Source organism: Cetorhinus maximus, chromosome 1 (assembly GCF_964194155.1).
Source record: "Cetorhinus maximus chromosome 1, sCetMax3.hap1.1, whole genome shotgun sequence".
In the NCBI taxonomy this organism is placed as follows: Eukaryota; Metazoa; Chordata; class Chondrichthyes; order Lamniformes; family Cetorhinidae; genus Cetorhinus; species Cetorhinus maximus.
The window spans coordinates 68983178-69000856 of record NC_135879.1 but is presented as its reverse complement, the minus strand read 5'-3'; the positions used below and the strand labels follow the sequence as shown (position 1 = coordinate 69000856).

At 40.6% G+C, this 17679-nt stretch overlaps 1 protein-coding gene across 1 annotated transcript in view; it reads right to left on the bottom strand.

Annotated features, from left to right (window-relative positions):
- Positions 1-17679, bottom strand: part of ablim2 (actin binding LIM protein family, member 2) — a 397169-nt gene that overhangs the window by 181587 nt on the left and 197903 nt on the right. The window contains exons 10-11 of the mRNA XM_078542183.1: positions 15988-16134; positions 13303-13335 (exon numbers count right to left, since the gene is read on the bottom strand). Of these exons, the coding sequence (XP_078398309.1) occupies positions 13303-13335; positions 15988-16134 (180 nt within the window). The remainder of the gene's footprint in view (positions 1-13302; positions 13336-15987; positions 16135-17679) is intronic.

Genomic DNA, 17679 nt, shown 5'->3' with positions numbered 1-17679 from the left:
ATGTTTGTGGAAGTGGTGCCAATCAAGCGGGCTGCTTTGTCCTGGACAGGGTCAAGCTTCTTGAGTCTTGTGGGAGCTGTACTCATCCAGGCAAGTGGGGAGTATTCCATCACGCTCCTGGACTTGTGCCTTGTAGATGGTAGACAGGCTTTGGGGAGTCAGGGGGTGGGTTACTCATTGCATGATTCTTAGCCTCTGACCTGCTCTTGTAGCCACAGTATTTATATGGCTAGTCCAGTTCATTTTCTGGTCAATGGTGACCCCCAGGATGTTGGTTGTGGGGGATTCAGTGATGGTAAAGCCATTGAACATCAAGGGGCAATGGCTAGATTCTCTCTGGTTGGAGATGGTCATTGCCTGGCACTTGTGTGGTACGAATGTTACATGCCACTTGTCAGCCCAAGCCTGAATATTATCCAGGTCTTGCTGCATTTGGGCATTGACTGCTTCAGTATCTGAGGAGTTGCAAATGGTGCTGAACATCGTGCAATCATCAGTGAACATCTCCACTTCTGACCATATGATGGCACCCTATCTAATGTCTTCACATCTTTCCTAAAGTACGGCGTCCAGGACTGGATACAAAACTCCAGTTTAAGCCAAAATATTGTTTTATGCAAGCCTAACATAACTTTCTTGTTTTTAGTACTCCATGCCTGATTAATAAGATGTTCTATGCTTTATTAACCTCACTCTCAACCTGTCCTGCCACCTTCAATGATTTTGGCACATATACGCCTAGGTCCCTCTGCTCCTGCACCCCTTTTGGAATTGTACCCTTTAATTTATATTGTCTGCCTATGTTCTTCCAACCAAAATGAATCACTTCACACTTCTCTGCATTAAATTTCATCTGCCACTTGTCCACCCATTTCACGAACCTCTCTATGACCTTTTGAAGTGCTACACCATCCAACTCACAGTTCGGAATGATTCTCAGTTTTGTATCATCTGCAAATTTTAAAATTGTGCCCTACACACCAAGTTCTGGGTTATTAATATATGTCAGAAAGAGCAGGGTTCTAACACTGACACCTGGGTAACTCCACTATAAACTTTTCTTCATGTCTGAAAATCATCCATTAACCCCTACTCTTTATTTTCTGTCACTCAGACAATTTGGTATCCATGTTGCTACTGTCCCTTTTATTCCATTGGCTCTAACTTTGCTCACAAGTCTGTTGTGTGGCACTTGCCTTTTGCAAGTCCATGCACAGCACATCAACAGCAATACCCTCATCAACCCTCTCTGTTGCTTCATCAAAGAACTACAGCAAATTAGTTGAACACAATTTGCCTTCAACAGATCCATGATGGCTTTCCTTAATTAACTTGCATTTGCCCAAATGCCTATTAATTTTGTCCTGAATTGTTGTTTCTAGGAGCTTCCTCACCACCAAAGTTAAACTGACTGGCCTGAAGTTGCTGGGCTTATATGTACATTCTTTTTTGAAGAAGGGTGTAACATTTGCAATTCTCTAGTCTTCTGACAAAAACATTTGAGTCTAAGGAAGACTGGAAAATTATGGCCAGTGCCTCTGCAATTTCCACTCTCACTTCCCTCAGTATCCTCGGATGCATCTCATCCAGTCCTGATGCCTTATCAACTTCAAATACAGGCAGCCTATCCAATGTCTCCTCCTTATAAATGTTAAACCCATGTGTGCTTGACTTACATGACTTACTTTCACCATAGCCTGCACAGCATCTAAAAGCAAAATACTAAGGATTCTGGAAACCTGAAATAAAAACCGAAAACGCTGGCAAACTCAGCGCAAAAGAGTCATACGGATGCAAAATGTTAACTCTGTTTCTCTCTCCACACATGCTGTCAGACCTGCCAAGTTTTTCCAGTATTTTCTGTGTTTACTGCACAGCATCTACTTATTTGATGAAGGCCAATGTAAAATATTCATTTAATATCTCAGCTATGCCCCTTTGCTTCCATGCATAAATCCCTTTTTGGGCCATAATTGGTCCCACTCCTCCTTTTACCCCAACCCCCTTTCACTATTTATATGCCTATAGAAGACTTATGGATTCCTTTTTATGTTAACTGCCAGTCTCTTTTCATACTCTCTCTTTGCTTCACTTATTTGCTTTATCAATTCCCCTCTATATTCAGCCTAGTTCTTGGGTGTATTATCCACTTGACATCTATCATAAACACACTTTTTCCTCTGAATCTTAATCCCTATATCTTTTGTAATGGGGATGGGGGGGTGAGGGGGTTTGGGATTTGTATGTTCTAACTCTGCCCTTTTTGGGATATACCTTGACTGTGTCCAAACAATCTCTTCTTTAAAGGCAGCCCATTGTTCAGTTATAGTTTTGCCTGCCAACTTTCCATAGCCAACATAAACTTTATGATACAATGATCACCGACCCCTCAGTGTTCCCTACTGACACTTGATCCACTTGGCCCACCTCTTTCCAAGAACCAGGTCTAGCAGTGCCTCCTTTCTTGTTGGACTAGAAACAATTTGAGTAGTGGGAGTTCTGGCTTTTTAATGTCGTGCAATGCAGTCATCCAAAATCCAATTTGGGAAAAGATGCAAAACCACCTCCATGATGTGGTATTTTGTGTTTGTGGTTTTTGTACCTTGCAATGAGGCTAAGTAATCAATTGATTTTGCAGCAGCTCTGTTGCTACATTAACTTTTATAGATTTATTAAAATTTAGATGATCTTTCTTTTAAGTTGTAGCTTGTAAATTGCTTCATTTTATCCTCTGAAAGTAAGAATATTCTGTACTTTGGCCTTTATATTCTTGTGCAGCATGTAAGGTTATTTTTGAACAACAAATACTAGTATAAATCAAATGAGAAAAATGTGTTTATTTCCCAATGTCTGAATTTATACTGAAAGAATTCAAAGTTGTTACTGTTACTGGCGATGTTGGCTCGACACCTTACAACGTAAACCGGGATCCAATATATATATCATTGTCATTGAAATGATTCTTTACAATCTAAGTTTCCCATCAATTACTTTGGCTTTATTTAATCAGCTCAGGGTGACATCACACCTGCCTATAATCATTGCAGTCATAAAAGTAAATTCAACTAGCGGTTTAAATGGGCAATTTTACAAACCTGACATTTGATACATTTTTTTAATGTTATGGCAGAGCTGATGGCAAATGCTGAGCTACTCAAATCCCAAAGGGAAACTTGAAACAACTGCCACTTGTTTTGCAATTTGTATAAATTTCAAGATGCGTGCCTTGAAATCAGTGATAATAAATTACTGCAAGATAACATCTAAATGCCCTAATTAATCTAACTCCCAGTTGTACTTTCATTAAGGCAATACTGAGACACATAGATTTTAAAAGACCCAGGCAAAGAAACATGATATCCTGAATAATCCAATTCAAAGTGAGTTTCCTTAATTTCAGTTCTCTGTAGACAGCAGTTTGGGGCTTATTCGATCTTAGAATGCCTGACCTTGTACACAGTCTTCTCTCCTTTATCTATATTTTCCCCTTTGAATGCAAATTCCCATTGGGCAGAATATTTCCGTCGATGTACTGGGGCTGGCCCAACACGCCGATGCATAAAATGATGCACTACCTGCAAGTTGCCCTTCAAGTCACACAGCATCCTAACTTGGAACTATATCACCGTTCCTTCACCGTCGCTTGGTCAAAATTCTGGAACTCCCTCCCTAACAGCACTGTGGGTGTATCTACATCACTGCAACAGCTCAAGGAGGCAGCTCAGCACCGCCTTCTCAAGGGCAATGAGGGATTGGTAATAAATGGTTGCCTAGCCCGTGATGCCCACATCCCATGAAAGAATAAAAAACAAAATTCAAGAATGGAACAAATATAAATATATTTTGCAATGTCTGATGTGCACATGTATGTCACAGTAGACTACAGGGAGCCTAAGTAGCAAACCTTTATTATTACAAGTTGTTTGTGATTATTTATAGCAAACTTATACGCTACAATAAATTTCTATATAAATTATAGCAAAAACTAAAGCTTTATTGATTTTCTGCATTTGAGTTTCAGCATTATACTGGCTTCATAGTGATGCTATGGGTGGTTAATGAGAATCCAAAATCTTCAGTGTCAAAAAAACAAATCCTATAACGACATCTAATTTTGTCCTTCTACCTTTAAATTCATATATGCATTGGATGTAATTCAGCACTTTTTGACCAAATGCATTTGTGTAACCAAAGATGCACTAATCCTTTTCTGTGTACCCTAACTTTCACAATTGATCATATATGCACTTTTAAAGCATTCAAGCAAGTTGTAATGTCAAAGAAAATAAATAGAGCACAAAAGTATGGAACAGCGACCATTATCAAAGCACTTCATTGCTGCCCTAGTTTCCAGCCAACCCAAGGATATGCCCTTAATTTCAAGATGAAAGCCTACATCTCAAAGTGTAGCCTTTTGTATTGATATAAGCTATGTCAAAAGTTCAACTGATTATTTCTGTGTCTCATCCTGTATAATCTTCATATATTGCAGCCAAAATTATTTGTTGTGTCATCGTTGACAAAAGCACTCAGGACATTTCAGTTAGATTGACGGCATTTTTTTACACCAGGAATGAAAGTCTTGTGTTGTAAGGGAATCTGAAAGCATTACTGCAATAGCAAAATTGCACTAAACTGTGCTATGAGATTCAGTTACGCATTACATTTTCTCTTAACAAAGTTAAAATGCTGCTAGTTCCAGGTGAAAAAGTCCTCTGTGCATAATGTAGTGCCTAATCATTTCTTCTGTGCACCTTGAAAATATATAGGCCTGAATTTTACCTTTGGCGGGTACGCATGATCGGCAGGCCCGGGAGTGGTTGGGAAACTGGCCGCCGACCGCAATCAGCCCCCTGCCTCAATTTCACACTGGCTGGCCAATTAACGGCCAGCCAACATGAAACGCGTGCTGAAAAGCTTGGTGCTGTTGGGGTGGGGGTGGGAAGAGGGCGGGCGATGATGTCACCGTGTGCATGGGTGAGCATTGCAAGAGAGCTTCTCGAAGGCAGACAGCTGCCTCAGGGAGCTACAGACCTTCAAATGATCAAATAAAGGTTTAAAAAGCTGCAAAAAATTGTCCATGCATCACAATCAAGCACCTGAAAATATAGCTCATAAAAATGCTGTCCACGGATGCTTACGTTTATTTTATTTCACAATGGAAATTTCATCCTGCCCTTGGATGAGGTTTGACAAAAAATGTAAAGGCCGCCTGGCCCATGCACCCATCTGCCAACTGTAAGGCTGGACGGGCCACAAAAAATCAGAGACAATTGTGCCGTTAATGGGTTTAATTGCCCTCTTAATTGTCCGACTTTTGCACGCGCCCGCGAGTGAAATATCGCACGTGTGGGATGACGATGAGACACTCGCCCAATGTCTTCTCGCGCAATTTTACACCCAATCAGGTCAGGCACGTGCCCGCCTACGGGACGTAAAATTCTGCCTATAAAATTCTTTGGGGTATATTTTCATTTTCACTTCCTATATGGTACTCTATTGGGGCAGATCACCTGTCCATTATAAAACCTGCCCAATTTCCATTCTATCAATATCCTTTTATCTTTGTTGATGTCCTTCTACATTCTCTTCTTTGAGCAGAAAATCTTAAATCTGGTGAAAAACTACTTTTCAAGGAATAAAGAATTGTGAGGTGATTTTCTTGTTCTTGCTTCATAAAACTCAACACACATGTTTGCAAGTGCACTTAGTAATATTTATACAGGGCCAATTTAAAATGTTTTTCCTTCTTAGGCTGCAGGTTATTGCTATAACTAATTTTCTCTAATATATTCGACTCAGCATTTCCTTGTATTGCCTGGGAGGCAACTATGAAAGAGATGTGTTGACAATAATTTACTGTGCATCGAAGAATATACAAAATATGATATCTGGCTGAAGGAAAGTGGTAATGAAACCAATAAAAATCAGTGTCAATTGTCTCTCACTGGTCTCCATGGGTATGACTGCCAACTGTCTCACATTGGTAGAAAGCCTATTGGTGTCAATCATGTTTGACTGAATAATTAATTGCTGTTAATACAAATTTAGCCAGCACCTTGTTGTGACAAGAACTAAAAGACAGATGCTAAAAGTGAGGATAATTCAGAAGTGGCACAATAGGCTGGAAAAGAGCCTGCTGAAAAATTGTCCATGAACTATCCTGGTACACAGCAAAAAACATAAAATAGCTCAATTTAGCTTTCCTCTACATCTATCCCTTGGCATGAGTGCTTCATGTTAAGATTGCAACCCTGAAAATTAGTGTTAAGTGTCAAAGAGCACTCACCTTAGATCTCTGCCACTGGTCCCGTCAAAGTTTGAGTGTACAGGGGGGTCCCTTCATTTCTTTACCATCAGGGGGATTCTGTGTCACCAGGAGCACATTGGGTATGGTTGCTATTACAGCAAAAATAGACATTCTGGGTGGAATCATCCCAGATTTGCTCTAAGTGTGGTAGTGGGCGGGTAAAGTGACATTTTACCCGCCGGCCGCAAGGCGGCTTGTCACGCTGTATTGTCCCAAACCCGCCGCATTAATTATGCATTCCTCTGAAACATGCCATTTTGGTGGTGGGTGGGTTCTCATTTCCTGCCACACTATCACCCCGCCACTTCACCACGCCGGGCACCATATTTAAGGTGCAGCTGCGCACACACTGGTTTTAGCCCTTTTGAACTAGTTTATGGTCATGAGGTAAGGGGACCACTGAAAGTGATTCAGGAGAAATTGGTGGGTCAAAATTCCAAAACTATTCTCCTGGATTACGTATCAAATTTCAGGGAACAGAGCACATGAGTTGACTAGGGAACATTTAAAAATATCACAGCAAGTGATGAAAGTGAAAGCAGATAAGAAGGCTAAAACTCACAGTTTTGTTTCTGAGAGAAAGTACTAGTTTTGTTACCAGTGCTAGGTGATTCATTAAATGCAAGATTTAGTGGGCCTTACAGGATTGAAAATAAATTGAGTGAAGTAAATTATTTAATAAATACTCCAGATAGAAGAAAGAAGCAGAGGGTGTGTCATGTAAATATGCTTAAAAAATACTTTTGACAGGGAAGAGGAAGAAAAAGAGATATTAATGATGGTGGATGATGAGAAAGAGGTAGAAATGCAGGACTCTGAAATTGACTTTCCTCTAAACAAATTGGATAATGAGGGGGTACTTGAAAATTTAAATGCAACATTGAGTTACCTTCTAAACAAGTGTCAAAGTGATTTGGAAAAGCTACTGCAGTCACACAAATCTATTTGTGAAAATAAGTTGCGAAAGACACATTTAGCTTTACATGGTGTATATGTATATTCAATGATATTGAAATATCATTGTCAATAAGGCAACAACCTTATAGATTAAATATGGCAAATTCTTCACTAGTGCAAAAAGAAATTGATTTCATGCTTCAAAATGATATAATTGAGTCTAGTTGCAGTAACTGGAGTTCGCCTATTGTACTGGTACCGAAATTGGAAGGAATACAAAGACTGTGTGTTGACTATCAAAAAGTGAATGCGGTGACAAAAGTGGATTCATATCCCATACCACAGTTGGAGGATTGCATTGAGAAAGTGGGGCAATCAAAATTTATCACAAAGATTGACTTGCTAAAAGGATATTGGCAGATACTGTTGTCGGAGAGGGCAAAAGAGATAACAGCTTCTGTAACGCCAAGTGGACTATATCAATTTAAAGACATGCCATTTGGTATGAAGAATGTACCTGTGACATTTCAAAGATTAACAAAGTAATTGCGGATCTAAGCAATTGTGCGGTTTATATCGCTAATTTCATTGTTTTCAGTCAGACGTGGGAGGAGGAAGAATTATTTACGGGACTACAAGAAGCTACTTTGGTGATGAACTTGGCTGAAAGTGAATTTGCAAAAGTGCAAGTTCCGTATCTAGGCCATACCATTGGACATGGTAAGGTGGCTCCGAGAGATGCAAAAGTCAAGGCTATCGTGGATTTCCCACTGCCTACAACAAAACAAGAAGTTTTGAGATTTCTGGGCATGAGTGGGTTTTACTGGAAATTTGTGTCAAATTTTAGCCAAGTGGTTGCTCCACTGACAGAACTATTCAAAAAGAACAAGAAGTTTCAATGGACACTGGAGTGTCAGAAGTCATTCAATAGTTTGAAAACTGTATTAACTACGACACCAGTGTTGGCAGTACCCCAATTATGCCAAGCAATTCAAGTTGGCTGTTCACGTAAGTGATATAGACATTGGGGCTGTACTGTTACAAGAAGATGACACTGGAATTGAAAAACCAATAGGGTATTTTTCACGGAAGCTGAATGTACAACAGAGAAGATATTCAATGATCAAAAAAGAGACTTTGAGTTTGGTGTTAGCATTGCAGCATTTTGAAATTTATGTTGCAAACAATTCATCAGAAACAATAGTTTATACAGACTGTAGTCCTTTGAAGTTTTTGGACAAATTTCGTGACAGAAGTGCAAGGCTTTTCAGATGGAGCCTATTATTATAACCATTCAATCTACGTATTATACATATTGCTGGAAGGTAAAATGTGTTTGAAGATGCATTATCAAGAGTTTGAAGCTTAAAGGTAAATGGGACATTAAAAAAAAACTTGGACATTGAACTGGAGTGATTTCTGTTGATACCAAGGACTTGTGTGTGTGTATATATATATATATATATCTATATATATATGCATGCATCTTGTAATGTAATGGTGTAGTAGCTGTAGGAGATGGTGTGAAATGGGTTATTAAAATGAAGCCATCTTTTAGAATTATGATGGTTCATTTTCTGATAAGGAAGAGGGTGTCATGAAGCCATTAATGTATATAATATTTTGAAAAATATTTTTATTTTAAAATGGAGGTTTAGCCTGTGGGTGTGTCTTAACTGGATTAAAGCCAGCTAGTCTGGGTGCTTTGATATGTACTAATTTTGATATGTAAGAGAGATAGAGTGCATTTGCATTTTTTGAATAGAGCATTCAAGAAGTGGAGTGAAAACTTGATGCCTTTCTAGCAGCTATCAAACAATATGTTTGTATTACTAATAAAATTGGTACAATGAATGCGGTTTCATTGTTAAAAAGTAAAGTTGAAAGAGACTGGTGAGGCAATGGGAATTTGAATTCAATCAGTGGTAGTAGGTATAACTTCAGTGGTTTTGGAGCGCGCAAAGCAGAGGCAATGTACGATCAAAAGGCAGCGGTAAGCCTCCAACTGGCTCCACAGTGAAAAGAATCTCATTCTGAATTCATAAGGTAAAAATGCTTGCCTGGTGGTTGGTTAAGTCCATGGGTTGCTGTTGCCTTAATGGAGATTAGTTTGGGAATTTGTTAAAAGCTATGATAGTAGTAATTTGTAGCCATGTGTATAGATATTTTAACACGTGTAAATTAATAAAATGTTTCAATTAGTTTAATGTAAAGCCTCAAAAACTGGTGGTCTGATTCCTGAATTTAGAATCGCATCTCAAACATAACACTTAAAATTATAGGTTATGACAGTTGTTTAATGTTTCCCTCTGGGGTTTTTAAATAACTCCACTTTACTGCATCGGTCATAACACTACTCTCCATCATGGGAGCTATGGGTGAGTTCCTGCAGTGGCAACACGGGAGGGAAATGAGGCACCTCAACGTCCCTCCAGGTCTCCTTCCCCTCAAGGTGTCAGGCCCGGGCCCCTAGGTAACTGAAGGAAGGAGAAGCGGCAGCCGGACACCCCTGGGTCATCCACTCAGAGACTGTCCTGTCCCTCTGAGTCCCTTTTGCCTGTGGGCCCCACAAAAATGTTCTCTGTCCTCACAGAGGAAGCAGCTGGCCAATGAGTGATTCTGGAGTGAGAAGTGTGTGTGTGGCAGGGCCTTTCGGAGCTTCGTACAAGCATTCTTCCACAAATGTGGATCCTTCCCGTTGAACACTAACCTCACTGTCCTGAACATTTTCAATTCTGCCTGCTGGGGTTCGCTTTCAGTTGTCCATCTGAGCTGACCTGCATCTCCGCCCACCCACTGATCACACTCCCATGCAGTACCTGATCTGACCCACCACGACTGTCATTTCACTTTCGATATGGACAGCATGCCCTGGATTCGGTTTTTCCCGTCTTTTCCCCTCCCCCAGTCACCCACTTCCTTTCCCTCATCACTGTTGAACCCTCTGGCATCACCTTCCACCTCCCTTTCGTGACCTACCAGCCACAACCCCTTTCCTTCGGGTACGTCCAGGTGAATGTGCATGCTCCCTTCCTTCCTGAAAATCCCACCCCACCCACATTTACCTCCCCGACCTCCTCCTTCCCACCCCCAGGGTCCGTGTCTACCTCTGAGTCCCCAACCACCCTTGCCGTCCCTTCTACCGCTACCACTGAACCCTTACCCTCCCGCCCTACCGCCTCACTTTGCCCTCGGTCATTCTCACAATTCCTTCGTTCCACACCCACCCTCAGTTCACTCCCCAGGAGGCAGTCATAGACTCATCAGAGCCCTCCCTTGGACATCCCCACCTCCGGACCCCTTCCCCACCTTGGAATCCCTTTCCTCCTTGGAACCCGTCCAGACCCCTTCCCCTCCCTTGGAACCCCTTCTCCCCTTGGAACTTTTTTTATTCATTCATGGGATGCGGGCATCACTGGCTAGGTTAGCATTTATTGCCGATCCCTAACTGCCCTTGTTCAGAGGGTATTTAAGAGTCAGCCACATTGCTGTGGGTCTGGAGTCACATGTAGGCCAGACCAGATAAGGACAGCAGATTTCCTTCCCTAAAGGACAGTAGTGAACCAGATGAGTTTTTATGACAATCGGCAATGGTTTTGTGGTCATCATCAGGCTTTTAAATCCAGATTTTTATTGAATTCAAATTTCACCATCTGCTGTGGTGGGATTCGAACCTGGGTCCCCAGAGCATTACCCTGGGTTTCTGGATTACTAGTCCAGTGACAATACCACTATGTGGCTGCCTCCCCTAACTTCTTGCTCCACACCCCGACTCCATCCCTGCTTAGTCCGTCCCCCCTCTTGACACCTTCCTCCAGCCTTCGTCCTTCCCCCTTCTCGACTCCTTCCTCCACCCTTACTTCCTCCTCCAGCCTTACTCCCTCCCCTCTCCACACTCCTTCCTCCTCCCGGACTCCCTCCCTTCTCCATACTCCTTCCCCCCTCCGAACTCCTGCCCTGACATCTTCCACCCTCTTTAACCTACCTCCCCAGTTTCCGTCTTCTCCCGTTACTCCCTCCTCCCCATACTTCCTCCCTCCTCAAACCTCCCCACCGACACCTTCATTCCCCCAACTCACCCCATCCTGACACCTTCATTCCCTCCCCACAATCTCACCTCTCCCAGTCGATCCTAGACCTTCTTCACCCACCCTCTGGTATATCTTCCTCTCCCAAACATAGCTGGACTTTCTTCTCCACCCCCTCAACCATCATCCATTGTGAGCAGACCCTCAACGGTGACTTTCCAACTTCCGTGGGCTGCTTCACAGCACAGCCATGTCCATGAGAATCTACCCAGCATGCTATGGGTGTTCCTCCAGTTTGCCATTGCTATCGGGCTCCAGCATCTTCTGCTCCTCAGATGTCCATGATGTTAGCAAGGCCCTGGTGGTGAGTCCCGACTTCTGCACGTCACACTTTTCAAGATGTGTTCTACACCGGTGTGCAATCACGCTGATGTGGGTGGGCGATCCAACTGGGGCGGGGGAATGAATCTGGCAGGCTGACCTTTTCACGAAATGCAGATGTATTATAATGAGTTTCTCGATGTCTGATGGTGGGGAACACAGCTCGCTATTGACGGGCAGAGTGGACGATTGCAAACTGGTTTCACAACGTCGTGAAACCGATTTCTGGCCTTCTCAGCATATTGTCCACTCACACCACTGAACACGCCCAATGCCAGTGGGCAAAGAGAATTCTACCCTCTGGCTGTCGAGTGTTGGAGTAGAAGAGGTGCTACCTTGTTCTCTCAAAGAATCATGTATGTGGGTATTCCCTTACAAAGGGAGCTAATTTCTTTAAAAAAGTATATAAAAATTGATGCCCAATCTTCAGGAGTTTTTGATCCCAACTTGAACACCCAGCTAGTTCCCACATCCATTGATGGCTTGGCCAGTGCACAAGGCATACGTCTGCTGACCATGCATCAGGGGCTAATAAAGGTGGATGATGTAAGACAGTAATGGCTTTACTAAAAATTAACTTTATGCTAAAGATTGGTTAAATTATCTCATGCTTTGTGAACCGGTGACAGTTAGGTTTCTCTTAAAACTTGCTCAACTATAGCATTCTGTAGTAATCATTTTTTTCCAGATGGCGCTATCAAATTGAACAAAGCCACAGCGTTCAGAAGTGAAACATCTGTGCTTAAAATGTGTTAGCAGAGCGTGAGAATTAATGAGTTTTGACCTCTTTTGATAAGATACAAAATGGTTTGGAAGAATGCTAATTTAACTGATTCCAGCCGAACATCCAAGGGTATGGAGCCACCACAAGCACCCACTCCCCCACCTAAACTGATGGAAACTAACTGAAGGAAGTTTAAAGAAGGTTGACATTATCAGGGGGCTTGTTCAAACAAAGGGTTCAACATGTGATAGGGTTATTATTGACCTAAAACAAAAACTAATTGGACTATAAGCCACCGTTACTATACTATCTTGTCTCTTCCTAGAATTACAGTATCAAAGAAACTGTTAAGGAAACTTTGGTGTTGTACCCATAGGGATGGAGTGACTTGGTCAGTCACTAGAGAACTGCAATTAATGTGAAGTTGATTGGTCTCAGATGATTGTAGGTATTTTGCTTACTTCATATTTTGGACAATTTATTGTTAGTGCCAAAATTCATAGCAGAGCATAGGTTCATATTGCATGTTTTGATATATTTTGAGTGAACCTAACAAAGTTGGATAATTCATCTGGAGTTTGAGTGTATTCCATTATTTCCTGTAATTCTCACGTATGAACCAGAATAAGTAGACTAAAAAATTCAACAATAGTGAGAGGACTCCAATGTTGGAAGTCGTTCTCTCCCCCACCCCAGTGCCTCCTTATATTGATTAGCATGTTGGGGACACACTTAGGTTTGCTCTTCAAGGCCATTCGGGAGCTTTGCTAGTATGTCAGAACTCAGTGCATTAAAGTCCCAGCCAAGTTTCCAACTCTTCTGGAGTATTCCTGCTGAAGTTACAGCAGAAGTATGTAATAGCCTGTGTGCGTGAAATGTGAATGGGTTTCATTTCTCAGCATTAACATTTTTCACCTTTATGAGCACAAAAAAGGCACAAGAAGAAGGAAGCTAATAATTACCTCAGTTGATGGTGGGTACAGCAGTCGATGTGACTGGAAAAAGAAAGGAAAAAATACATTTTGTTAACTTAATAACTATTGCCAGATCTAAGGTAAATGTGTATAACATCTGGAGGAATGCAGTCCTGATTCAGCAGTATACAGATCAATACAACAGTTTGGTTTTGCCAAATCAAAAAACAATTCTGCAGAATGGCTTGTATTAAAAGAAACAGGACAAATAATTCATCTCGTATAAAGTGCTCTCAGACCTAAAACAAGAGACACTCAAAAAAAAAGGAAACTGGTTGAAACAAAATGGACGACTAAAGTAAGTTCTGTAGAATTTGAAAGGAATACCCTGGGACAACCTTGAGTATTCACATCCTCTGTATTTTAAAACAAATATATTTATTTTCAAGGGAAAAGTTCTCTTCTATTTACCATTGGGCAGGGTAAACTGAATTATCAGGCCGTCATATTCTCAACGTTTTCAAGAGAAACCTAGATGATTCAAATATATTCACTCATCTGTACATATCATTGTGACTTTTCTAGGCTGATGAACAGTAACATGATGCTTCATCACCTAGCTTTCAGCAGCCATTACTGCTCACTGCTTGAATTGGTAGCATAAGGGGATAGGAGTTATAATGACAGTCAATGAGCATTATTGCTCAGATATTAATGGGAGCAATTGGGAGCTAGGTGTCAGAGAAAGCCTGGAAATCCCATTGGCATGGAGGTCCTGCTCAATTTAATGGCAGGATCTCATCATTTTTTTTTACACACTTTCTTCTGGCAACCAACCAGACTGGTAGTGTGGGCCCGCAGCTGGTCAGAAAAGTCAACAGTCGAAGGATACAGCTGGGGATCACTGGGAACAATCCCTAATAACAGGAAAGACAGGGGGCTGCTGATCAGGGGTGGTGGAGGGGGGAGGCGTTGGAAAAGGTTGTAGGGCAAAAGTGGGGTTTGCAACAGCAATCAGGAGGGAAAAGAGAATTGGGATAGTTCAGGGGGTTCAAGACTCGGCCAATCGTGGCTAATAATTTGCTTGAGGGCTGGGAGAGCACACTTGCTCCAGTTGGCTACATGACAGGCAGTGCTATAAAAAGCACTTTACTGCTTGACCCCGCTGCTCACATTTTCATTTAGCTGCCAGGTTTGCCGGGACCCGGGAAACCCAGCCGGCCAGCGTTAAATTTAAATCAGATTCCCAACTACACTGCTGGAGCCTGATTTAAATATTATGTGGCCTTTCCTCCTGGGCTATACGTTTCAAATTAAAATGTTCTTCACAGAAACATTAGACACTGAAAAAGGTAAACTTTGCTGCTGCAACATTTTAGAAGAATAAAGGGCATTTTTGGAATTAATAGGTGAGATTTTAGAAGTGTCACTATGCTTGTCATATTGTGTAAGATATCCTATGTAAACTTGAAAAAAAGACTGCCAGAGCCCCCGCAGTTGTCAGATCTACGATAAAAAAATCTAAAATAAGAATCAAGAGAGCATATGGCTCTGACTTTTCCATCTATTTGCAGGCATATCATGTTCAAAAGTTGTTTGCCACTGTGCTCATACGCAAATTGAAATTTCTATATACCTTACTAGATTTTATACATGACTGCATCATTAGCTCTACATTTGTAATTTTTGTAGGCATATCAAATATATATGCATGAACTGGCCAGATATCTATGAATAATTTTGTATTCCATTTATTAAAAACACCTTTGGTCATTCTTATTTGGAATAGAAAAGTTTCTGTTATAGTTGAATCATTCCTGTTTTGACAAAAACCCATTTTTGAAATTGTTTTATTGATAGAGAAAAAAATGATGGCCCACTGTGTACAGAGAAAAATCACAACAAATAAATCTTATCACATAAAATATAGATATGTTTTGAAGCCACAGTGAAAGCAGGTACATTAGTAGGTGCTGAACGCCTGCCCTGATTTCAGCTGATATGTCATTCCAACTAGTCATGGAATGACTTCAATCACAGTAGGAAACTATGAAAAATAGCTTGAAATCTAAGTGTTTGCTTATGCAATATTTGCACAAATACCAGACAGCACCTGACCCACATACACAAGGATAAGCTGTACCTGGTGGAATGATAGGTTTACAGTAATAATTCAAAAAGGCATGTAATACGTAATGGATTTTACGTAATGAGCACTAGGGTAGAACAAAGAGTCTCTTTGGCCTGGATTTTTCTCTGGACAAGTAATGAAAAGGAATACAATAGTACATTTAGCTACCTAACATGTGGCTTGTTTTACATTTCTGTGGGTTGCAAAATATTCAATTAATCACTGGTCAGAGTTTGGTCAGAAATATAACTGACATATAAAGTGGAGACCAATTGTAAAAAGTGTTTTATTCCTTTGAAAAAGACAGCAGCTGGTCCTTTAAGGAAAGACAGCAGATGAGAGGTGAATTTATCCTCATCTACATTGATATAGTTATATTTTAAAAACTCATGAGACAGACAGTTATCTCTGTTGTCCCAAATTATTTTATTTTGTTCATTCTGTGTTAGATCATTACCAGCACTTTATCTACTGGTAAGCATTATCATGAATTATTTTCCAAAATACGTGGTACAAAACTGTCCAGTATAAAAATCCAGACCACATCTTTTAAATAATATTCAAATTCAAAAACTCTTGAGGACTGCTGAGTTTTTCAGTACCTCCCCAAGGCTATGCCTATCAATAGTGGAGTAATTGATATACGGTGTATAGGAGATCATGTCAGGACGATCAATATTGTAAATGGCCTTAACTTTGGGAAGAGCGGCCAAATCCTTGTAGTCAAGAATCTCATCATCAAGCTTGGCCTAAGAGAGGAAGAACAAAAGAAGGATGCAAGAGATAATGAGCAGAGAACGAAGAAAAGAGGAACAAAAGTAGACAGACAACTATTTCAAATATTGGAGCACTGATGTCTCTTTAACGAAGGCTTAGTGTATACCTCAAAAGAAAAACTGATTGAAATGAATAGCCAAGGGTCATTTGGTACATCTCACACAAATGATTATATATTTGACTATACAAATCATGGCAATTTCCTTGAAGCTGCTCCTGCTCCATTGCTGTAACTTTGTTGGAAAATGGCAGGAGCTTTGTTTATGCATGTAAACAGGATTTTGCAGCACTTTTGGCAAAGTTACAGCAGTAGAAGAGGAAATCCAAGGAAATCCGTGGCTTATGTCTGTAGTTAATATACTCATGCATGAATATAAATATTACAACATAGTTACAGGGTTTCATTTATTATAAAGGAACAACGCCTCCAGTTTAGACAAGGCAAAATGTTCACTTTCGAACTTCTTTTGAAGACTATACTCAGCTTCCAGCATCTAAAATGGTGCCAGAAGTTGTAGGTGTCACTTAAATAATGACAACATGATGTTAAGTATCTTTAAAACCAGATTGTTCTATTATTTATCGATGTACCAGGGCAGTTTCGACTATTTAGTGGAATTTGTTTTTAATTACAGGTGTACATAAGAAAGCATACTAAGTTAAAATTTTCTGCAGGGACTCCTTGATCTCCCACGAGAACTTTACTTGTTAATGGACAATCAGAAGAACTCTGATGGAAATTAATGTCAGCTATGCGTTACTTACAATTTTAAACAAACCCTGTGAACTAAAGTTACAGGAAAGCTAATGTATGGTTAATGGATTTATCTGAATGGATTTATCCTCTACTTGAGCAAAGGCATTAAAATAAATGGGTTAACACCATTGCTAAAATACATGGTAGACGGATTTTAGATAAATGAGTTAAGCTTTGCATACTAGTACCACATAGTGTAATTTCAGGGTTGATACATTTTCAAGTCAAAATTGAGTGCTACTAAACTTAGTTTTAAAATAATAATTAGGCTTATACACTGGTGGAGAAATTTGTTTGCGTAGCGGTGCTGCTAGGTTCTAGCAGTGCTAAGCAGGCTATGTCGAGTCCACAGGGGAGTCAGTGCCACAGAAAGCTAACTGCAAGGCCAAGGTGGCATTCTCCATTGATACGTGAACAAACTTCACCCCCTTTCTTTTTACTTAAATTAACCATCTCAATAAAGATGTGGTATCTGTTTACATGGTCAATGTTTAAGTTTAATTTGCAACTGTTGTAAGGTCACAGTCTTGAATGCAATTTATAAGACACTTGAATAGCTTGCATGTGCACGACATGTGTGGTCATGTCATTAATCACACCTGTGCCATTAAACTTATATGACCAAAAATTCAATACGGCCTGTTAACAGGGTGTGGGGATCAAACCTTGCCCTTTGAAAATAATGCAGGCAGCATGCAAATTTTGTGCTGTCTACTCATTTCCAAGAATGCAGTGAGCAGCCCAGTGCTAAATGAGCTGC